Source organism: Scyliorhinus torazame, chromosome 4, assembly GCF_047496885.1.
Source record: "Scyliorhinus torazame isolate Kashiwa2021f chromosome 4, sScyTor2.1, whole genome shotgun sequence".
NCBI lineage: Eukaryota > Metazoa > Chordata > Chondrichthyes > Carcharhiniformes > Scyliorhinidae > Scyliorhinus > Scyliorhinus torazame.
The window spans coordinates 234,148,052-234,172,993 of NC_092710.1; the positions used below are offsets into that span (position 1 = coordinate 234,148,052).

The 24,942-nt window shown below is 42.6% G+C and overlaps 1 protein-coding gene across 1 annotated transcript; it reads left to right on the top strand.

The window, feature by feature from the left end:
- Positions 1 to 93: 93 nt before the first annotated feature.
- On the top strand, positions 94 to 24,942 carry ccdc25 (coiled-coil domain containing 25). Its single transcript, XM_072499475.1, has 9 exons — positions 94 to 619; positions 7,649 to 7,696; positions 9,263 to 9,302; positions 9,518 to 9,569; positions 13,344 to 13,419; positions 16,322 to 16,425; positions 16,783 to 16,985; positions 21,069 to 21,114; positions 23,942 to 24,942. Exons 1-9 carry the CDS (start codon positions 595 to 597, stop codon positions 23,972 to 23,974), a joined length of 627 nt encoding a protein of 208 aa, XP_072355576.1. The 5' UTR covers positions 94 to 594; the 3' UTR covers positions 23,975 to 24,942.

The window sequence follows — 24,942 nt, forward strand, 5'->3', positions numbered from 1 at the left end:
CCATTGGATATGCAGCCTGTCAATCTGGCGAAGTCTCCCATTCGGATTGGACTATCGTGAAGTCCCCGCCCTCTTGCCAAGTCCAAACCAAACCGACGCTGAAAGGGAACCGGGAGGGAGGGTCACATTAGAAATCTCCAATGGCAGTATTGGAACGGAATCAATTCTCAGGGCACTATATGACCGGACTCCTCACATCGTTAGTTTTTAATTGCAGCTGGAAAGGTTTGAATTAATATTGGGCGGAGGGTGAGGTATTGAGGAAGTTAAACTCCTGGAAGTACGCAGATGAAAGGTTAACTGTCGATCTGCTGTGCATTTCTTCAACTCGCTTCGTTGTTAACCGCCCCCCCCAAAAAAAAAAATTATAAGCACCACGGCATCGATGCATATTGATAATTGCAAGACACCGGACTGATCGGGGTTGGGCTTTGCTGCATTGTTTTATTTCCTTCCTCTTGGATTGCGTGTAAAATAAATCGTAGCCGGACTCCCAAAGCCGCCTGCAGTGATCACGTGGCCGCAGCCGCGCCGGCTCCGCCATTGACTTCCCGGTCACCCGGAGCCTGAGCCTCCTCCAGCTGCTGCTCCACGATGGTTTACTACTTCACCAGCAATGGTAAGTATAGCGGCCTGTACCCACTGAAATCATCATCTTGTTGTGTCAAGTGTTTTGGAAGCGGTTCAGAACATTTATATTCTCCCCAATCCGGCGGGGGAGGACTCGGCATCGAGCACGGCCTAACCTGCCTTTCAACAGCTTCTCTCGTTATAATTGGAATTGGACCTTTTTTAAAAGTATATTTTTTATTCTCCTTTTTCGCATTTTCTCCCAAATTTACACCCACCAACAACAAACAATAGTCAGTAACAAATATGTCAATCCCCATAATCAATAACAACGATCCCATTCTCCCACCAAACCCCAAACATTAGCCGCATGTTCACATAAACAAATGACAAAATCAGGAATCACCCATAGTCACCATCAACACACACCGTCCTCCACCCCCCTCCCCAACTAATGTTTGATGTTAACCAGTTCTTGAAAGTCCATAATGAATAATGCCCATGAATTGTACAATTGCTCCACCCTACCCCTCAGTTCAAACTTAATCTTCTCAAGAGTCAAGAATTCCAACAAGTCCCCTGCCATGCCAGGGCACAGGGTGGAGAGGTTGCTCTCCATCCCATCAGGATCTGCCTTCGGGCGATCAACGAGGCGAAGGCTACAACATCTGCCTCTGCACCCATTTCCAACCCTGGCTGGTCCAACACCCCAAATATGGTCACCCGGGTCCAGTTTCACGTGTACCACTTTAGAAATTACCCTAAAAAACCTCCTTCCAGTAATCCTCTGGCTTTGGACAGGACCAAAACATATGAACGTGATTAGCGCCCCCCCCCCCCCCCCCCCACGTTCCCACACATCATCTACTCATTCAAAGAATCGGCTCATCCTCGCCCTCGTGAGGTGTGCTCTGTATACCACCTTCAGCTGTATCAGCCCCAACCTCGCGCATGAGGTGGAGGTATTCACTCTCTGCACCTCACACCAGAACCCCTCCTTCATATCCGCTCCCAACTCTTCCTCCCACTTTGCTTTGATCTCTTCCAGTGGTGCCTTCTCCTCTTCCAAAATAGCTCTGTAAACTGCTGACACTACCCCCTTCTCCAATCCCCCTGTCGTCAGCACCTCCTCCAGCAATGTGGAGGCCGGCTCCACCGGGAAGCTCTATCTCCTTTCTGGCAAAATCTCGAACATGCATATATCTAAAAATTTCTCCCTGCTGCAGCCCATACTTTGCTTCCAGCTCCTTCAGCCCTGCAAACCGACCCCTAAGAAACAAATCTTTTAGCGTCTTAATCCCCTTCTATTCCCATTACCGAAAATTTCCATCCCACTTCCCTGGCTCAAATCTGTGGTTCCCCCGAATCGGCATTTCCTTGACCCTGCACCCAACCCGAAATGTTGCCATGATGTGGAAATGTTGGCATTCGACTGGGGTGAGCGCAGTAAGAAGTCTTGCAACACCAGGTTAAAGTCCAATGGGTTTATTTTGAATCACGAGCTTTCGGAGCTCCTGGGGAAGGAGCTGTGCTCCAAAAGCTAGTAGTGATTCGAAACAAACCTGTTGGACTTTAACCTGGTGTTGTAAGACTTCTTACTCTGGACATTTTTGGACTGTGGGAGGAAACCCACGCAGACAGTGGGAATTGAGCCCTGGTCTCTGGCATTGTGAAGCACTGTGCCACCGTGCCATTTGGAAATATCCAAAAGTGGTAAACTAAACTCAGTTTGCTCTCAGGGGTTGTGCCTTGTAATTTCTATCTCTATTCAACCTCTGAATAACCAGCTATACCCGGATTACTGAGCTATTTGCAACAGATTTCAAAATGATAAACACAACTGCAAGCTCTTGCATATAGTGATCAAGCTTTTGCTGTGCACTTTCATATCATTTTTCCTATTGTTTATGTTACTTTATATGTGCAAATTCATCAAGAAAAGTAGAGCAAACTAATATATGATTAAGTCAGGGAGTTGAAACGGGTTTAGGGAAAGTGTGAGCACTTGTGCTTTTGTGGTGCTAACATCAACACACTGGTTGAATCACACTGCTTCAACTTAAATATTAGATACACATTTAACAGAAAAAAAAAGCAAAATACTGTGGATACTGAAGATCTGAAACAGTTACTGTTTTGAGTCCTATACGACGATGACTCTACAGATTTTAAAAGTTAATCTTTGTTATTGTCACAAATTGGCTAACATTAACATTGCAATGAAGTTACTGTGAAAAGCCTCTCGTCGCCACAATTCCGGCACCTGTTAGGGTACACGGAGAATTCAGAATGACCAAATTAGCTAAGAGCACGTCTTTCGGGACTTGTGGGAGGAAACCAGAGTACCTAGAGGAAACCCACGCAGACATAGGGAGAACATGCAGACTCCGCACAGACAGTGAGCCAAGCTGGGAATCGAACCTGGGACCCTGGCGCTGTGAAGCAATAGTGCTAACCATTGTGCTACCGTGCCACCCTTTGCTGCCAATCCTACGAGTTTTTCCAGCACTACTTATTTTCTCAAAAGTAAGGGTATTTATAGTATTCTCAGGATTAGCTCAACAATGGATGCAGATAAACATAGATTGATCGTAATTACTAAAGATACATGAAGAACATGTGTGTGCTGTTGGAATAACAATGTTCGTGCAAAATGAGCATCGCAGGTGACTTGTGGCCATAGAATCGAGAGTAAACTGGTAAAGATTTGATGAATTCTTAATCTTTGTAATTTTTTTAATTACTTATTTATGTTTTAGTGAAATGTTCGCAAGTTGCACTAACAAAGTGTGATCTTGTAGCCCAGATCCCTCTGCTAAAATGATAAAAGGATCACTGTCAGATGGTATGCTGAGCCATCACCCCATGGGCCTCCAGTACCTGCATGCTGAAACTAATGTCAGCTGATCAAAGATAACTATATGTCAGTAATGCTTCAGATGGCCGTATCTCCTGTAATGCATGTGGGACAACTGCAAACCGGCTGTAGTCACAGCTGATAAGTGCTTTCAGCTGTCTGAGTCTACTACCAACTAAGCTCTGTCATCATAGTCCCCTATAGTAACACTGGATAAAAGCAAATTACTGCCCATGCTGGAATCTGAAACAAAAGAGCAAATGCTGGAAAATCTCAGCAGGTCTGGCAGCATCTGTAGGGAGAGAAAAGAGCTAACGTTTCGAGTCCAATGGCTCTTGAATGAATGAAATGAAATGACCCCTTTGGGTCATTACAGATGCTGCCAGACCTGCTGAGATTTTCCAGCATTTTCTCTTTCGCCCCATAGTAACAACCTGAATTCTGGAACTATCCGTTCCAAGATTATTCTAGTGCTCTTGCTCAAGCATTCATGTACTTTGATTTTAATCATATCCCATCAAAAAAGTATCTCAATGAAGGAAAATCTAACCGACCTCTTACTTGAGGCCACCATACCACCCCTTTATAAATATATTTATGTGCCATTTCTTTAATTCATTCTTAGGAGGCTTGACAGATGGGTATTTTGCCTGGCTGAAGAGTCTAAAGTACATCCAGAGATTTAAGACCGAGAGGATGAAGTTCTTGTTCTATACCCGAGTGCATTCCTGTCCCAAGAATACAAATAATAGGAGCAGGAGTAGACCACATGGCCTGTCGAGCCTGTTTCACCATTCCGTATAATGTTGTCTGATCTTGTGCTCCACTTTCTCACTGGCTGACTGGTGACACAGTGGTTAAGCACTGCTGCCTCACAGTGCCAGGGACTCTGGTTCAATTCCAGCTTTTGGTAACTGTGTGGAGTTTGCACTTCCTCCCCTTGTCGACATGGGTTTCCTCCGGGTGTTCTGGTGTTCAAAGATTTGCAGGTTAGCTGGGGTTACGGAGATATGGCGGGGGAGTGGGTTAGGTGAATTGGCTATGCTAAATTGCTAAACTAGGGATAGGTTGGAGGATTGGGCCGAGTCGGGGTGCTGTCAGGGACGGGGCGGACTCGATGGCCTCATTCTGCATTAAAAGTCTGTCTATCCCAGCCTTAAATGTGTTCAACAATGGAGCACCCATAGAGAGAATTCCAAAGATTCACACCCTTGGAGTGAAGTAATTTCTCCTCATCTTAGTCCTAAATGATCATCCCCCGGCTCATTATTTGGAGACTATGGCCCTGTATCTTCCGATTCCCCAGCCTGGCTGCCCTATGAAACCCCTTCTGAATATTTTGCTTCAAAGGGAACGCCTCTCATTCTTCTAAACCCTAGAGAAATAGGCCCAATTTACTCAGCTTCTCATTATAGGGCAACCCTCTTATTCCAGGGACCATTTTGGTGAACCGTCACAATACCATCTCCAATGCAGGTATATCCTTCCTTAAACATGGAGATCAAAATGCTTACACTATTCCAAATGTGTTCTCGCCAAAGCACTGTACAATTGTAGCACAGCTTTGTTCAGTATTTCCTTGACAAAGTAATAAGTTTAAGTCATAGCAAAGCTTTTTGGATACTGAGGTTATTGAGAGATATGGAGATGGTGAGTGAAGCTGATACAGATGATTGACCATAATCTTATTAAATAGAGCAAGCTTGATGCCCATCTATTCCCTTTTTCTGGTTGTTTTATTTCAATTCAACCCTATGATTTTTACGATGGCAGTCGGTCTAAGGCTGATGATTTGCATCATGATCCTTGATGAATTAAAATGGTTCTTCTTGGTTCTTGGATCAGTTTCCCTTTTAAGGCAGCTGACTGTTAATGCAACTTGTATGCCATTATATGAAAGATAAAGTTAGGTTTCAGAAAGCATTCGGAAGCTGTTTGGAGGAATAAGATCTGGTGTTGGGAATGAAATACTTGTGTGAGTCTTCTACTACATGTCCAGTTGGAATAAAAGAGCACGTGTCTGAGATGGAGGAGGGGTGGTGATTGGTTTGGGGGTGGGGAGTGGGATGTTGCAAGTTAAAGTGGCAGTAAACTGCAAATAGTGTTTGATGCAATAAGGTTAAGACTGCAACCTAAAAATATGCAGTGTTGCATGGTATGATTTACTAGTGAACAACTTCTCACTGTTGCCAGAGTCAGCACAGCTGCCTTCCACACGTTGGGATTATGCTCTTCTCTGAGGCCTACTTCCCTTGAAGTCAAAGTTGTTTTGTTTTCTGATGGGTGGTAAAACCAGCATTTTTGTGCTGCTTCTAAGCAAAGGGGTACAAATTAACTCTGATATATAAGACTATTGCTGTGATGAATTTTAATTCGGCTTCAGTTTTAGGACTCATCAGAATAAATTGAGTGTGAAGTCTCAACATTTGGTGATCAAATAATTCTGGTTATAATTCTGAGGGGAATTCTGCACAGCTAGGTATATGCTCTCTATCTGGTTTGATAGAGGCAGACAAAGAATTGATGTGTGTAGATCATTGGGGCATCTAGATCATTGGGGCCTCAATCCAATGTTGGAATCACACCTTGAGTAGCCTGGTAATGTTTAATCAGCCAAGTAGAAATGAAGATATTTCTTAGTGCGTTGTACCAAAGTCTTATCCTCTTGTGATTTCAGCCTTTGGCTCAACTCATCGTGTTCTCTCTCCTGAGTTCACTGCCCTCGTGCTCAAATCTCCCTTTCCATGTAAACTCCCTATCCATCTCACATGATCTCGGTACTCCCATAGTTTTGATTGCAGGTAAGGCATATCAGATCACTTTCTTTCATTACACACCACCCACATTCCCCCTTCTATGTTCCTACCCTACCACCTCCTGTATCTGTTCTTGCAAATGAATTTAGAACTACAGATTAAAAATTCCAACAATTGCCAGTTCGGCAAAACATTTCTACGGCTATTGATTTACTCAACTGTACCAGTGCCTTTACCCTTAATATCCTTGTCCCCACTAAAACCGATGCTCTCTGACCCTGGTCCCCTCTGCTCATTTACATTCAAGGGATGCAGATTTGAACGAATATGGTATACAGCTGGTTTAGCCATCCACTGCCAGATGTGGCTGAATGACTTAAAACTCTACCAGGTTCTAAACGCTTTTTCAAAACTGCTGACTATTTCCGGGGAATGCAACAATGCCCCATCTCGTCTTTTCTGAGCTGTAGATCTTTTCTTAATCCCCACTCCTATGTCCCTTCCTCCTGCCGCCTCTCCCAACAAGTGCAAGCAACAACTGTTCGTGTCTTTTTGTTTTTATCTAAGCCCAAGATGAGCTTCATCTACACATCATGCTGTCACTAAAAGTACCTATTTTCACCTCCTTCAACATTACCCAACTCCATTCCTGTGTCAGCTCCTCTGCTGAAACTCCCATCCATACTTCTGTTAACCTTGCTCTTGGTCAGCCCCCTGCATTCTACCCTCCATAAACTCGGTCATCCAAAACTATGCTACCCATGTCCTAACTTGCGCGCACATCCAAAAACTAGGTTGATACTCCAGTGCAATATTAATGGAGTTCTGCAATTCGGATGAAGTGCTAAACTATGTCTGCCCCTTCGGAGAGTGTAAAAGGTATCATGGCACTAGAAGGGGAGTTTTCTCCTGTGCCCTGAGCCAATTTCACCGAGTCCCAGGTTCGATTCTTGGCTTGGGTCATTGTCTGTGCGGAGTCTGCACGATCTCCCCGTGTCTGCGTAGGTTTCCTCCGGGTGCTCCGGTTTCCTCCCACATTCCAAAGATGTGCGGCTTGGGTGGATTGGCCATGCTAAACTGCCCTTATTGTCCAAAAAGGTTGGGTGGGATTACGAGGATAGGGTGGAGGTGTGGGTGCTCTTTCCAATGGTCGTTGTGGACTCAATGGGCCGAGTGGCCTCCTGCACTGTAAATTCTATGTCTATGCCCCCCCCCCCCCCCACCCTCCCCCACCCCCCCCCCCCCCCCCCCCCCCCCCCCCCACCCATCTATCAGACAAATACTCAGGGTGTAAAGGAAAACAAAACTGGATTAAGTAATCTCCAGATATAAATATGTATAATTAATGTGATAAGAGATCATTAGAACTTTGAACTCTTGATTATATGTTTGAATCTGATATTTTTGTGTAGATTGCTTTGATACTTTTTGATTTTTTTTTTTTTTGATTTCTATTTTATTGCAGTGGTTTCTTCACCGTATACAATATACATGGGAAAGGATAAATATGAAAGTAAGTGCTTACTTTCTTTGGTACAAGATAACAATAACGGAATTACAGTCAGAATGTAAGAATATTTCATCACCTGAGGGGCTGATCAAGTTTTTGAATAGCTTGCCAGAGAAGGCAATTGGGGACGAGTAGCTTGGTTAGGCATGTATCTTTGAGAAGCACATTGGTTATAACTGCTAAGTCAGAAAGACCTACAATAACTGACTTGGGATTTTATGTAATTTTTGTTTTTGAGATTTGCCCTCCGCTGGCCTGCCTACGTCTGCTTACAATCACCTGTATTATTCCTCATCATTTGCCATGCCTTCCTTTGATATCAGCAAACTGTTCCACTTGCTCCAATGATATTGTATCTTGAGTCAATAAAATCTGTATAATTGACGTAAAGAACAAATGTGCTTGGTTGATGGAGTTAATTTGACATTTGGCCAGTGTGTTATTTTTGACTTTGATAAAATAGTGATCAGTTGCACTGTACCAGCCAAAACTGGGGACATGGGAATTCTTCAGGGACAGATTATTTCCATTACAATTTCAACTGCTGTTTGCAGAAGTCACTTTTCTATTTTTCTTTTACCTAGCATTATAAACAGGGATTTCTTCATTGCTTCATGACCAACGGGGCGGGCGATGGATGACTTGGATAGATGAATTTTAATATTTTTGTTGGGTTTTAATTATTTACAGTAATATTTGCCACGGGTACATATCGTACTAAAAAAAGAACGAGGAATCTACAAAATGGGTATTCAGAAAGGAAATAATGAAGGACAAACAAACATTTATACATTCAAGAAAAAGAACCTGAGTACAGGTTTAGGAGGATCCCTGTCCTTGAGCCCACCTCCCCCTAAGCTCTGTTTTACTTGTGTCCCTGCTTCCTCTTCGTACTAGAACATATCAGGGGGCACGTTTGGCGTCGGCCAGGCATGCTTCGGTGTTGCTGCTGTGGTCGCCCATGTGTGCCCTCGCCCTTTCTCCCTTCTGACTCCCCTGCTCTGCTTGCCTTGTGTTTTCCTAGGTGTCTTCTCTGCGCGTACGTGCCCCCCCCCCCCCCCCCCCCCCCCAACGTGTTGTGGAAGCCATACTCTGATTCCCAAATGGTGTATTTTATTTTTTCCAATTTGAGAAACTCTGCCAAGTTAGACAGCCAGTCTCCAGCATTGGGTGGTGCTGCTGATCGCCAGCCGAGCAGGAGTCTTCGGGTTCGAGGGAGGCAAAGGCCAATGCGTTCGCCCCTCCCCCCCGAAAAGAGCTCTGGCTGCTCCAATTTCCCAAAGACCACCACTAGTGGACATGGCTCCACCCTCACCCCCACAACCTTGGACATTGCCTGGGAAAAGGTTGTCCAGTAACCGACGAGTCTGAGCAAGACCAGAACTTGTGGGTATGGTTGGCTGGACCTCCTTGGCACCCTTCACATTTTAATGGCTATTAGCAACTCCGTGCAATCTTTAAACATAATCAAATAGTTCAAATAAAATCATTTAGATGGCTAACAAACTGGCAGAGTTTTTAAATGTTTCAGCTTTTGTGCAGCTTATTATTCTTTTTTTAAAAACATAGATGAAGACCTAATAAAGTACGGGTGGCCAGAAGATGTTTGGTATGTCACAGTTAATAAATATAGTTCTGTTATTCCTCTGCATTTTTATCCAAATTACACACATTTAAATATTCTTTTCAATACAATATTTTGGTACTGCTAATGATCCTTTGTGTTGCAATTAATAATGTGCAGATAAAAAAGCAGTTCTGAATCTGCATAATACATTTATTTGTTTTGTTTACCATTTGTATATTTGGAATTGTTATTATTAGGTTTCACGTGGATAAATTGTCTTCAGCTCATGTGTATCTCCGACTATACAAGGTATGATCAGAACTGGATTCCTTTTCCATTTGAATCATTGTTTTTTAACAAACAATTTTATTGAGGTATTTTTTGCCCCCCCCCCCCCCCCCCTTGCTGACGTTCACTCTCCTGCGAAGTCGATGAATGGTTGCCACCTTTGGGCGAACCCCAATACAGATCCCCTCAAGGCGAACTTGATTTTTTTTCCATACCCAGAAAGCTTGACATGTCAGAAAGCCATCGTTTGGTCTTCGGGGGTTTTGAGTCCCTCCATGCCAGCCGTATTCGCCGCTGGGCTATCAGGGAAGCAAAGGCCAGAACAAAGGCCTCCTTCTCCTCCTGGACTCCCGGGTCTTCCGAAACCCCGAAAATTGCCACCCCTGGACTCATCACCACCCTTGTTTTCAGCACACTGGACATGACCCCCGCAAATCCCTCCCAGTATCCCCTAAGCTTAGGGCATGCCCAAAACATGTGAACGTGGTTCGCTGGTCCTCGCGCGCATCTAGTGCACTTGTCTAGCGCACATCTAGCACCCCAAAGAATTTGCTCGTCTGAGCCACCGTGGGCCTGATGAACGACCTTAAACTGAATCAGGCTGAGCCTGGCACATGTTGCGGTTGAGTTTACCCTACTCAGGGCTTCCGCCCATACCCCGTCCTCCATCTCCCTGCTGAGCTTCTCCTCCCATTTGAGTTTCAGTTCCTCGATCTGGGACTGTTCCCCTCCTTCATGAGCACCTTGTAAATATCCAAGACTCTACCCTCTCCTCCTCCTCCAGAGACTATTCTGTCCTGGATCCCTGTTGGCGGGAGGCGTGGGAAGGATGAGACCTGTCTGTGTACAAAGTCCCGCACCTGTAAGTACCTAAAGTCATTTCCCCTTTCCAGCCCAGCTTTCTCCTCCAACTCCCTCAAACTCGCAAAGTTCCCCTCCAGGAACATATCGCACACCCTCCTAACCCCCGCCCGCTGCCATGTTCGAAACCCTCCATCCATATTCCCGGGGGGCAAATCGATGGTTATCACAAATTGGAGCCCAGACCGATGCACCCACCTCCCCTGCATGCTTTCTCCACTGGTCCCAAATCAGCAGGGCCGCCCCCACTACCGGGCTGGTGGAGTACCTGGCCGGCGCAAGCGGTAGGGGAGCCGTTACTAGGGCTGCCAAACTGGTGCCCCTGCACAAAGCCGCCTCCACCCACTCATTTGAATCATTTTTAAATGAACAGCTAGTGCATGTTTAACGTGGTGATATTTTTCAAATTTCCTGGCTAGATTTATGGTAATCCATGCACGTCCCACAAATAAGATGGTGTAATCACTTGCATGTTTGTCATGTGTGGGTAACTAATAGTTGATACAGAGTGTGGTGAATGTCTGGAATGCGGGGCCGGGGGAGGTGGCGGAAGGAGGTAAGATAGCAGTGAGAGGCATTTGACGACTTCGTGAATAGGATGGGAGCAGAGAGATACGGACCCTGGAAGTGCAGAAGATTTAGTTTAGACAGGCATCATGATCAGTCCGGCTTGGAGGAATAAAGGGCCTGTTTTTGTACTGTTCTTTGTTATTTGATGCCATGATTCTTTGGGCCTAAATTGTGTATTCTGTTCTATGTATTTTAAAACTTAATCTTGGGGGTTGGGGGGGTTACTGAGAGGCACAACCAGGAAGCTTGATTTCTGCTCCGTACTGAAGTTGTTCACCCGAACCACAGCTTTGGGTGTTGGGAGAGCAATATTTGGTATTGTGAAAGAAAAGTCAACTGGAATTCCTGCTCCTGATTAGCAAGGGCATATTTGTGGCCTTTGTGGGAAGGTAAAATCAGACTCCATTGCACGGACTGTTCTACATATTAATATCAGTTTACACACTTTCTACTCGCTCAGCCATTTTATCCAAATGGTCATTTATTAATATCCGTTTACACACTTTCTACACTCTCAGCCATTTTATCCAAATGGTCATTTAAGTCAGGTATTGGAATGGAGGGAGGAACTCTCACCAGGGAAACTACCTGATGGATTTCATCGTTGTGTCTTAAGTGGCTAGTGAGATGGTTGATGGGGTTGATTTAAATTTTCCAAAATTCACCAGATTCTATGAATTCTATTAAATTTTCATCAGGTTGGAAAATAGCTCATGTAACAAGGTGGGGAGACAAAGCTGGAAACTAGGTTAGTTAGCTTAACATCTGTTACAGGGGAAACATTAGAAGCTATTATTAAAGACATGACTGGGCACTTCGATTAAATTTAAATTCAAGATAATCGGGCAGAGTGAACGTAGTTTTGTGAAGGGGAAATCATGTCGAACTAATTTATTGGCATTTCTTGAAGGAATTGTGCTGTGGATAACCAGTGGACGTACTGTACTCAGATTTTCATCAGGCATTTGATAAGCTGCTGCATCATAGGTTAATGTGAAAAAAAGAAAATATGCTGTCGGGAGTAACTTATTGACGCGGAGAGAAAGTTGGCTAGCTAACAGGAAATGCTGTAGGCAAAATGGATCTTTTTCTGGGTTGCAGGCTGTGCCACGGGAATCTGTGTTGGTGCTTGAACTCTTTACAATTCATATAAATTATTTGGATGAAGGGACCAATAATATGGTGGCTAAATGTGCTAAAGAGACAAAGATAGGTAGGAAAGTTGTAAAGATGACATAAGGAGGCTTCAAACGGACATGGGTTAAGTAAGTATTCAAAGGTCTGCCAAATGGAGTATAATGTGGGAAAATGTGAGGTTGTCCATTTTAGCAGGACGATTTTTAAAAAAACACAATTATCTAAATAGAGATGTAAAGTGATCTGAATGTCTAGTCCATGAACCTAGTATCCAGGTGCAGAAAGTAATTGGCAAAGCTAACGGAATTTTGTTTATTGCAAGGAGAATTGAATACAAAAGTAGGGAGATTGTGCTTCAGTTACACTGGGCACTGGTGAGACCACATCTGAAACATGTACATACAGTATTGGTTTCCTAATTTGAAGAAATATGTAAATAAATTGGAATCAGTTCAGGGTAGGTTCACCTAGATTAATATCAAATCTGCAGGTTGTCTTATTCAAAAAGGCTGGACTGACTAGGCTTGCATTCACTGCAGCAAAGAGAGTATATGATTGAAACATAAGATCCTGAGGAGATTTGGCAGGGTGAATGTGGAAAGGATTTTACTTTTGTTGGAGAATCTAGAGCTAGGGCAACTATTGTTTTGGGGTCATTCATTAAAAACAGTGAGAAATTTTATTTTTCTGTGAAACTTTGGAATTCTCTTCCTCAAAAGGTGGTTGAGACAGGCTCTTGGATATATTTTAAGGCAGAAGTATATAGACGCCTGATAAGCAAGGGACGAAAGGTTATCGGGATAGACCAGAATGTGAAGTTCAGGGTAAAATTAGACGAGCCATCCCATTGAATGGCGGAGCAGACTCGAGGGCCTACCCCTCCTAATTTGTATGTTCGTATAAGATATTGAAGAGCAGCAAATAAATGGAACCATATATGGGCCAGAATTGGGAGAATAAGATTGGGATATTGATTGTATGTTATAAAGATCTATGCATTGGTAAAACAAATGCTGTAAATAAGTAAATGCATTGTGCTTTCAATCAACATGTATTTCTAATTTTCTTCAAAAGATTGAATCCATTGCTGAGATTAAATGATCTCTTGCACTTTCTCATTAACAATGTATAAAAGAGATGCTTCAAATTTGTGTTTTACTTGACACAGAAAACATGTTGAGGTATATAAAACAAAGCATGTTGATCTATTTCATTTTTGGATCCTAGGGGGAGGCAATTGATGACATTCCCAAGGAAGTACTTGTAGACTGTGCTCAGCTAGTAAAAGCTAACAGCATTCAAGGTAATGCATTGTTTTCGGGAGGGGGGGGGGTGGGTGGGGGGGGTTGGTTATAGGGGGATCTGCTTGAAATATTTAAAATTTATGAAGGATAGGACGGAATACATAGATAGAAATTGACTGATGCCAATGATTGTGGGCTCGAGAACAAAAAAGCAATGATGTCAGATTTTAGGCACATTTTTACGTAGCGGGTTATGAGGCTCTGGAATCCGTTAGCAGCATTGGTAAAATGCGGCATGCACCACAGAAGGTGGCCATTTTAAGGAGCTTCCAATGAATTCTACTCTCCATAGCCCTATATTTTTGTTCCTCTTCAAATACAGTATACATCCAGTTCCCTTTTGAAAGTTACTATTGAATCAGCACCATATTTCAGTCCAGATAGTGCATTCGAGATTGGAAGGGCTCTAATTTGGCCATCCTGTTCTTTTGCTAACTATCTTCTGCCTCTTCTGTCTTGCTCCACTTGCCAAGGTGAGCAATATTTGCTCCACTTGCCCGGGTGAGCAATTTCTCTTATTGACCGTATCAATACCTCTATTACATCTCCCCTTAACATTCTCAGTTTTGATGGGAGCCACTCTAGCTCTAGTCTTTCTACAGAAAGGACATCCTTCATTCTAATGCGTCTCCTTTGTGCGGTCAACAAGGCCTTGACTTCTAAAGTGTGGTTCCCAGAATTGACTTTGTAATTTAAGAAGGATTAGCATAACTTCCTTGCTTTTATGTGCATGTGGCTACTTATAAAGCCCAAGACTCCATAAGCTTTGTTGAACAACCTTTTTATACTGCCCTGCCATCTTCAATGATTTGTGTGTGTGAACTCCCAGGTCTCGCTGCTCTATTTCATCGCCATTGACTCTACTTGTTCTTCCTTCCAAAATGCATCAGTTCATTATGCTCTGCATTAGATGTCATTTGCCATGTCTTTGCTATTACGTTTCTTGGCCAGACCCTGGGATATGGGGGGGGGGAACCAATATTGCTTTATTTAATGTAGATAAAGATTGAGTTTCAAGACGCCTGCTTTTGGAATAAAACCCTGGTTTTGAACAAACAAAAATAAACTTTACAAGTTCAGAAAAGATGAAAACAATTTGCATGTTGCATGATATGCACCTTGTACTCTAATGAGGTTTGTGTGAATTAACAGACAAACTGGTCGGACACACCACACTGCAGAGTAAATGTGAAATACAGACAGCCAAGTGTTTGTGGATTTCTCAGAACTCACCCAGATGTCAGTAAACACAAATCAAACAATCTTGTCGAAACTCTGTCTCATCAAGGGATTCCCAGCTTCACATTCAAACACATCTCCTTGGAATTCCCTCCAAATGTCGCTCCCACTCAAATTGATTTAACAACAACCCACCTTGCATAGTTTCCAACTAAACTTCCGAGATTCCTTCTCCCTGCATACCCAAGTACGCTCAAACACTAGTTCAAATGCGCACTTCCAGATCTATGGCCATGTCAAGCAGAACACTGATCCAAAGGGGTACCTTCCCCCAATGGCCCTCTTTCCTGAAAGTCTGTGGCTGCACCCCTTTCTCTAGTTTGTCACTTAACTAGGACCTGGTCCTATCCCCATCTATGACACTTGAAGACTGACTTCAGAAACTGACTGCCTCAGGAAGAGTTGTTCACTGATTCTTGTTACTAAGCAGAAACATGTGACGAGCATTAGGAGATCCTGTACTTTAAAATGTTACAATCCACCAACCGCTAGCTTAACAGCCAGGGACACTATGAACTAAATGCATAACACTGTCCATTTGGCCAATCTTGTTTCCTCCTGAAGTCTTACTGTACATTGCATTTCAAAGTTTTCTGTCATCATCTGCAAGCTATGAAATTGTGCCCTTTTGTATCCACATAATCTATACTGTCACAAGTAGGTTTACATTACGACTGCAATGAAGTTACTGTGAAATGCCCCTAGTCGCCACATTCTGGCGCCTGTTCGGGTACACCGAGGGAGAATTCAGAATGTCCAAATTACCTAACAGCATGTCTTTCGGGACTTGCGGGAGGAAACCTGAGCACCCGGAGGAAACCCACACAGACACTGGGAGAACGCGAAGACTCGCACAGTGACCCAAGCCGGGAATCGAACCTGGAACCCTGGTGCTGTGAGGACATAGTGCTAACCACTATGCTACCGTGCTGCCCTGATCATCAATGCCTTAAATCTCATTAACCAATGTATAATGTGGAACTTCTATCAAATGCCTTTTTAGACGTCCATATACACCAGTTGCATTACCGTTGTAAACCGGGAATCTTCAGTTGAAAGAAATACCGATCGACATGTCAAAGTAGACGAAGGGACATAGAAATAGTGCATGCACTTTGGTATAGAATTGTTGCATGTGTGAAGGATAAACATCAAAACAGACTGGACTGAACAACCTGTCGCATAATTTACCTGTGATTAAGACTACATACTTGTCAGAACATCTTCTGCAATAAAATCTATTAAGGATCATTTTCCACTTTCCTTAACACTTCTTGATTGTTTATTTCCTCCCTTATTGGTTTATTTCCTCTCTCATTGGCTTGAGATTAGTTTTTGGTTGTTATGAACTCCTGAACTCATCGAACCATGGATGATCTCTTGTTCAAAATATTAATGATAGAGTACTGTTATATATCCTAAGTGCGGGGGGCAGTGCAGTGGTTAGCACTGCTGCCTTATGGCGCTGAGGATCCGGGTTCGTGTGAAGTTTGCGCATTCTCTCTGTGTTGGCGTGGGTCTCCCCTCCACAACCCAAGATGTGCTGAGTAGGTGGATTGGTCATGCTAAAAATTGCCCCTTAATTGGAAAAAACGAATTGGGTACTCTTTAAGTATCCCAAGTACATATATCTGTAGTGATCATATTTTCTGTTTTTATTAGGATGTAAAATGAACAACATAAATGTTGTGTATACTTCGTGGTCTAATCTGAAGAAGACTGGTGACATGGATGTGGGACAAATAGGATTCCACCGACAAAAAGAGGTAAGTACAACACACTGCTGAACCAATGGGAGCTAACATGGTTTGGTTTACTACTGAACTGTGAGTGGAGGGTGTTCAGACAACCGTTAAACAAAAAAATGTGGCTTTTCCTTTTAAAGGTTCTGTTACAAACTCAGATCTTGGAAACTAAGAATTATCAAAGAAGTTGCTGCATTGAATAGTTAAAGTAAAATGAGTATGAAATAAAATAGTTAAAAAGAGCATTTTGTCACTTTGCTGAAGGTTCACTTACCGAATAACTGCATGGCCCATGAATGGTAATTATATACAACAACTTTGTGCTATCTTACAGCGGAGTTTTATTCCTCATTTGCACAATTTATTTGTTATCATTAGGTGAAGATAATTACAGTAGAAAAGAAAATAAATGAAATTTTAAACCGGTTGGAGAAAACCAAAGACGAGCGATTCCCAGATTTAGCAGCAGAAAAGGAATCCAGGAACAGAGAAGAACAGAATGAGAGAAAAGTGCAGATTCAAGAGATGAAGCGAAAGGAAAAGGAGGAGATGAAGAAGAGAAAAGAAACTGAAGATCTTAGGTTTGTATGGGCATGATAGGAGAGAGCACATGGTTTCTCTAATTTCTCCTAATTATATTTTTTAAATGTTTGCTCAATGCCTTTCCTGCTCAAAGTCTCTTGGAAGAAACAAAAGTTTATTTCCCTGTGAACACTTTCTTCCTCCAATGCCTCTCTGCCATTAGAGCTATTGTCCAGCTGGGTGGAACTGTGCTCTTGTCTGGTTCCATTTTTATCTATCTAATTGTAGCTGGAAATTCACCTACAGTGGCTTCTCTTCCTGCTTCTGCACTGTTTCCTCTACCTCTGATCTTCTCTCAATCCTTGGCACCTGCCCCACAACATTTCCTATCTGCATGCATCCCTTAGCGACTTTCTTCAAACACAGCATTAGCTTTTTCATGAACACTGACATCCAGATCTCCCTCCTCATCGCCTCTTTCAACTCTTCCACTGTCTCCAAATTATCTGACATTCAGTACTGGATGAGTTAAATATCGGGAAGCATATTGTCTTTGGTTCCCTAACAAACTCCCTGATAACTGGCTGTGGCTGAACTGAGCTGTTGCAACCTTGGCATTATATTTGACACCAAGATGAACATCTGACAACCTATTGTTAAGATAGTTTATTTCCACTTTCATAAGGTCTGATTTTGCCCCAAACTCCGCTCATCTGCTGAAACACTTTCCAAAGCCCTAGTGAGCCTCTAATTTTCTACCCTCTTAACTTGAGGGGTGTCTATAAACTTTGCCTGTGTTCTTATTGACATCCATTCTTGTTAATCTATAATCACTTTCACTGGCCTACATTGGCTCCCAGCTAAGCAACACCTTTTTAAAATCTTCCTTTCAAATCACTCCATGGTCTCACCACTTCCTACCTTCGTAATCTCCTCCATCCACAGCCCTTCGAGATATCTTCTCCACTTGTAGCCTCGCTTTCAGCTGCCTCTAAGCTCTCTAATTTCCTCGCTAGACCTCCTTGCGTTTCCACTTTTCTCCTCTTCAAGATGCTCCTTAAACCTCCTTTAGCCAAGATATTGGCCATCTACCCTAATCTCATTGCATGGCTTGGTGTCAAATTATGCTTTATAATTCTGTGAAACGCCTTGGGATGTTTGCTACAATAAAGGCCCTATATAAATGTAAGTTGTTGTGATTGCTAAGAGTCAATCTATCACATTCAAGTATGGAGCAACTTGTACTGTGCATTTTGTCTGGAATCAAGATGCAAGATGGTATTATGGTTTCTCCCGGGAAAATAATTCCGAACATTTCCTTACTGAGAGAGTAACCAATGCTGTTGCTGCTATAATGTAGAGGGAAATAAGATGGAGAAAGGAAAAGAATGAGGAAGGCTTCGGACACAGGAATAAAATATCAGATAGAGGCATTGGAGTTAAGTGCAGGACATTCTGATTATGTAAATGAATGCATCCATCATTGAGAACAAAAATTGCAGTAATGACTGTGGAAGGATACAATGTATAATTTTATATATATATATATATATATATGTATAATGTATATAATAAGTAAGAAGTCTTCTAACACCAGGTTAAAGTCCAACGGGTTTGTTTCAAATCACTAGCTTTTGGAGCACTGCTCCTTCCTCAGGTGAATGAAGAGGTGGGTTCCAGAAACATGTATATAGTCAAAGATGCAAGACAATACTTTGAATGCAAGCATTTGCAGGTAATTAAGTGTATACGGCATCTCCACATCATGTATAGATCGCCTACGTGCAGGACAGGAGGGTGGACACCTGCCTCCTCAGCCTTGACCAGGAGAAGGCTTTTGACAGAACATCGCACACCTACATGATGGATGTGCTCTCCAAAATGGGGTTTGGAGAGGGAATTCACAATTGGATCAAACTGCTCTACACAAACATCTGTAGCGCAGTCTCGATCAATGGGTAGGAATCAGAAAAGTTCCAGATCAAATCTGGAGTCAGGCATGGCTGCCCTCTCTCCTTTGCCCTGTTTGTGTGCCGCATAGAACCTTTTGCCAAGTCCATCAGGAAGGATCCTGGTATAAGAGGAATGACGATCCCACGCAGTGGAGGCGTGCAAGTCAAGGCCTCCCTGTACATGGACGATGTCGCCGTCTCCTGCTCGGATCCTGCATCAGTACGCAGGCTCTTGAATGCCTGCGACCAGTTTGAACTGGCCTCGGGAGCCAAGGTAAACCGCAGCAAGAGCGAGGCCATGTTCTTTAGGAACTGGGCCGACCGGTCGTTTGTCCCCTTCACTGTCAGGTCAGATTACCTGAAGGTGCTGGGGCTATGATTCGGAGTGGCTGGGGCATGCACCAAAAATGGGAGGAGCGCATAGCCAAGGTAAGACAGAAACTGGGCTGGTGGGAGCAACACTCCTTCTCCATTGCGGGCAAAACCCTGGTCATCAGGTGCGAGGTACTCTCGGTGTTACTGTACGTAGCGCAGGTCTGGCCCATTACCCGACCCTACGCCACAGCAGTCACCCTGGCCATCTTCAAATTTATCTGGAGATCCAAAATGGACCGTGTCCGAAGGGACACTACGTACAAACCTCTGGAAAAGGGAGGGAGAAACGTACCCAACGCCTCCCTCATCCTGTTGGCCACCTTTGTGTGCAGCTGCATCAAGCTGTGCGTGGACCCCCGGTTTGCAAACACCAAGTGTCACTACATACTGAGGTTCTACCTGTCCCCGGTGTTACGAAAGATGGGCCTGGCCTCATTGCCGCGGAACGCTCCAAGTAGTTGGGCCGTACCACCTGTCCCTCGTGGAAACATTTTTGAAGGAAAACACCTTTGACCACAAGGCAATGAAGCAGTGGTCAGCACGTAATGTCCTCCGGGGGGAAAAGGAGACTGTAGAGGACCTTGGATGGTTCCCTGAGCAGACTCCGAGTCATCTGGCAGAATGCCTCATCACCAGAACTTTCAAACAAGCACCAAGACCTAGCTTGGCTGGTGGTGAGAAGGGTCTTCTCTGTCATATTCTTCATGTACACCCGAAGGCTCAGCACCGTTGCACGCTGCCCTCGGAGTGGCTGTGGGGGAAATGAGACTTGTCACCCTCCTCCTTGTGGAATGTGCCTTTGCAAAGAAGGTCTGGAGAGAGATGCAGTGGTACTTGTCAAGGTTCATCCCGAGCAGCTCTGTGACACAGGACTCTGTGCTCTACAGACTGTTTCCAGGGACACACACCGAGACAAACATCAACTGCTGCTGGAAGGTCATCAACTCGGTGAAAGACGCTCGTTGGTCTGCCCGAAACTTGCTGATCTTCCAGTGCAAAGAATTGTCCTCGACAGAGTGTTGCAGACTGGCACATTCCAAGGTCCAGGACTACGTGCTGAGGGACGCACTCGAGCTTGGGGCAGCTGCCACCAAGGCGCAATGGGGAAAGACCACTTTGTAAGGTCTTACCAGCAAATGTACACCGATGGGCGGGTAACAGTGTAAACCCACCTCTGTCTGGGCCATTAACACTCCAATGTATAAAAGAAACATGACAATGTAAATATTTAAGAAGGAATTGTAACGTAAAGAGTGATATGTGTGTAATGTTATCAAAATTGAATGGAAGAAAGTCAAGGGAATGTGTAACTCTGATGGAAATATACAGTCAAGACAATTCGAAATGTTTTGTAATGTTTGATAGATTTTATGAATAAAGTATATTTTTTTGGGGGAAAAAAAAATCTCCACGTGTATATAATAAGGAACAAGAAATTAAATAGTTGGTCTGCAATACAAATTAATTCATAATAAATGGTTGGTTGAGAGGATCGATTTTATAGATCACTCAAAAATGCCAGGGCAATAATAATGGGTAGCTGGAATAAAAGTCTCTGTATGTGGTCACAGTTGGAAATAATTTCTAGGTCATTATATCCATGGTCCAACAAGATAATGATTTTTTTTTTTGATTAAATTCTGGAACATGAAATGGAACAAATAACTGAGTTACAAAAAAGTTGTGAAACTAACCACATCCCCAAAGGTTAAGGGTGTTGGACTGGGAAAAAGGCAAACTTTTGTAATGCTAGAAGACACCCTAAGCACTACAACAAAGTTAGTTATGTTTAACCTGTTTGTATTAACTTCTTAGGTGTTATTCTACACTTATGAAGTCTGAAAACATGAGCAGCAATCAGGTAAGGAAATATAATTGCAATTGACTGCAGTGCCATGGTCCAAAAATCCTCTACCTCTATTGCTTGCTGTTTAATTTGGTCAGAATACATGGTTTCATATATGTTTCTCCAATCTTTTCCTGTCCTTTTTTGAAGGAATATTTGTCAACCCCAAGATGGCGCCGGAGCGAGGCGACTTCTTGCAAGCTGTGCCCAGCATACCCTCTAATTCTATCTTTTACTCTCATTCTATGCTTCTAAAACTTCATTCTACATTCTGTAGTCTCCTGTAATACTGTTACAGTTTTGTAGTCCTAAACATCTGATACCTCTTCCCAAATGGTTTATTTTTCATTTAAACCCAGATTGTTAGTATTGGTGAACTATTACACAATGTCTTGCCCTCATCCGACGCATAACCCATATATATTATCCAGCAGGATTACTGAATAGTACCGGAGTAAAACTGACTTCCTATGCCCATTCATGGTTTAAGCTTCTTTACTTGAACCTTTATTCAGGCTCTTGACAAGATTTTAAAAAATTGGCAGACAGTAATTTTGGTATAACAAATTAAGAGGCTTTATTAATTAATAAAGCAATACTTGACAGTTGGGCAATAATTTGAGTCACATGTCACCAAGCATCCAAGACAGAGGTTACTTTGCACACTTTATGACACAATCCGTATAGTAAATACACCTTTCGCAGTCACGTTAATAGACCATTGTTATTCAATAGCGATATCCTCAACTGCAAGGCATGCAGATAATTGAGTCTAAATTGTCGTTCTTTCACACCTTTAATAACTGTTGCAACAAGAATTTAGCAATGCAATCAAAAATCATTTTTAAAAATTTTTAGTTGTACATTCCAAAGAGGCTCCATCATTTCTAAACCTTTCTCATTTAAATTTAATCATGCTGAAATGTTGTAACTTGCCCTTTCTCTCAACTTGTTGCACGAAGCTGGATATTTGAAGAGCTGTTTGCATTGATTTAAGTTAGACTTAAATAAAGGATATCATGCAATGAATAGGGAAAACACTTTGCTTTCCAAAATCCCATGCAAACATTTAAAAAGTGCAGTCCCTAAAATTCATAGTGCAATTAAAAATATATACAAACCCATATTTCTTATTGGTCACTTGAGGCCATTTGTAGCAACTCTATTGTATATTGACTGAGATCTGCTATCTCAGCAGTGAGAAGAGATGAAGTCTGAAACATTAAGTAGCCAGCCAAGTGATATATTTGCTCACTGAACCATTAGGACATGTTTATTTAGAGTAAATAAATTGGCACTGCCTGCATCACCAATTTACAGAATTAACCACAAGGTCCAAATGGTGTTTTTTATTCTGAAGATGGCTTTGATCTATTACTTTGATCTATTTCCTATCTATTTTGAAATCCAAAATGATTTACAGCCACTTAAATATTTGAAAGTGTTGTCCCATTTAAATGTAAGTAATGTGACAGAAGTTTGTATACAGCAACATCCCACAAAAAGCAAAATGGAGGTGGCACAGTGGTTAGCACTGTGCCCCTCAGTGCCAGGGACCTGGGTTTCATTCTGATCTCTGATGACTGTACAAACATTCTCCCTGTGTTCATGTGGGTTTCCCCCCACAGTCCAAAGATATGCAGGTTAGGTGGATTGGCCATGCTAAATTGCCCTTAGTGTGTCCAAGGGTTAGGTGGAGGTAAGGGGGATAGGGTGAGAGTGGGCTGAGAGTAATGTTTCGGAGGGTCAGTGCAGACTCAATGGGCTGACTTGCCTCCTGCACTGTAGGGATTCTATGACAATGGTCGGGTAATTTATTTGAGTGATGTTGGATAAATATAGACCACGGCACCAGAGCAAACTCTCCTGCTGTTCTTTAAAATAGTATCGTGTGACCTTTGCATCAGTCTGAGGGGGCAGAATCAGTTTAGCGTTTCATCCAAAAGATAGCACTTTTAACATTGGACACTAGTGTCAGCCTAGATTTTGTGCTTATGACTCAAACGTATGAAATGAAAGTCGCCATAGTCCCTGAAGACCATAGGCTGGCTGCTCTCCTCTTTGAGATACATACATAGATGCATAGAAGATAGGAGCAGGAAGGAGGCCTTTTGGTCCTTCGAGCCTACTCCGCCATTCATCGCGATCATGGCTGATCATTCAATTCAATAGCCTAATCCTGCTTTCTCACCATAGCCTTTGATCCCATTCTCCCCAAGTGCTATTTCCTGCCTCTTGAATATATTCAGTTTTAGCATCAACTACTTCCTGTGGTAATGAATTCCACAGGCTCACCACTCTTTTTGGGTGAAGAAATGTCTCCTCATCTCTGTCCGAAATGGTTTACCCTGAATCCACATCCTAACGGCTGTCCAAATAAGCTAACCAACTCCCTATAACCTTCTAACTTAGAGAAGTGGGTCTACCATTAAACCATGACTGGTGACCAAAAGTTATATCTAGTGGGATGAGTACTTATTGAGGAATGAAAATTATGCAGGCTGCCTCCTATAAGCCTCTCTCAACCCCCCATTACAATGCTGCAGTCCTAAAACTTGTGCAATGTTGATGTGGTACTGCATTTCTTAATTCCAGACCGTAGATTTTTTTCGCTGTGTTCTCTTGTACACTAGTTTGGAAGGGCCAATTGCCATTGTGTTCCACTATGCAACCCAAAACAAAATGTGAGTCGTGTTTCTTGATCTCTTTCCTGTATGATTCCTCCGTACCTTCTCCTCCATTTCTACCATTTGACTGTGGAACTGCCATCCAGCAGGCTTTTTTTTTGATGTTTGAAGAAAGTTATCATTTGTCTAATTCCTTTTTTTTTGTCTTTGTTTAGGATTGTGGTTATGACTCTGATGATTTCATGTAAAGTCCACTGGATATTAAGCCATTGACATTTTGAAATGGGGGTGCAAGCCTGCCAAAATTACTTCTGCTGAGTGCTGGATCAGTTGGATCAGTACCTTTTGAGTTACAAGATTTCTGCCTTCCCCTGCGATCAACCAAGTGGAAAATGACATTTGTAAATTTTTCTCCTATTTGCTTTTTTTGAACTTGAAAATGCAATTTTGACTTTAGCTTCCCATGAGTGCTTGTTTGAGAGAATGACCATTATCACTGGAATTTTAAAAATACTTAAAACATTAAGGGAGTCAATTAAAATAAAATCTCATCCAAAAATATGTAGAATACTTGTATATTGTTCACAAGAGTTGGTTTAATTTATGTTGCAACAGGCAAAGTTTAAGCAGTGAGATTACTTGCGTGTGAAGTCTCTCATCTCTTACTTTGTGTTTAAAAGTCAAATTGGCAACTCTGAATTATACTGTTACACTTTGTATTGAAACCACGTGGCATTTGTGTAAAACTACAGTATGAATGCACCCTAATGTATATAATTAGAAAATAATGAAATAAGAATACTTGAATCTAAAGTATGGATTAGTCCTGTAGGTGAAATGTTGACCCATATTTGCTTTAGAGATGCTGATTGACCTGATCCACATGTTTTCATACAAAATTGTCATTTGCTAATTCCTTTTCTTTGGATTGTGGTTATGACTCTGATTTTATGTGGGTGCTACCCCTAAACGTGTGTTATTGAGCTAGGATTTCCGGTTTTATGAAATACATTTGCTGTGTTTCTTCTCATCCCCAACCCCTCCAAACTAGATATGTGACTTGGATCTTGGAAAGAAGGCCTACACAGACAGTAAGAGGTGTTCTGATGTACATTCTGGTGTAACCACATGCTAAGACATACTGTAAATTTTGTTTTTGAGCTGTTGAAACTTATCCAGAATGATGAGAAGAATAAACAATACATTTGGCCATGTA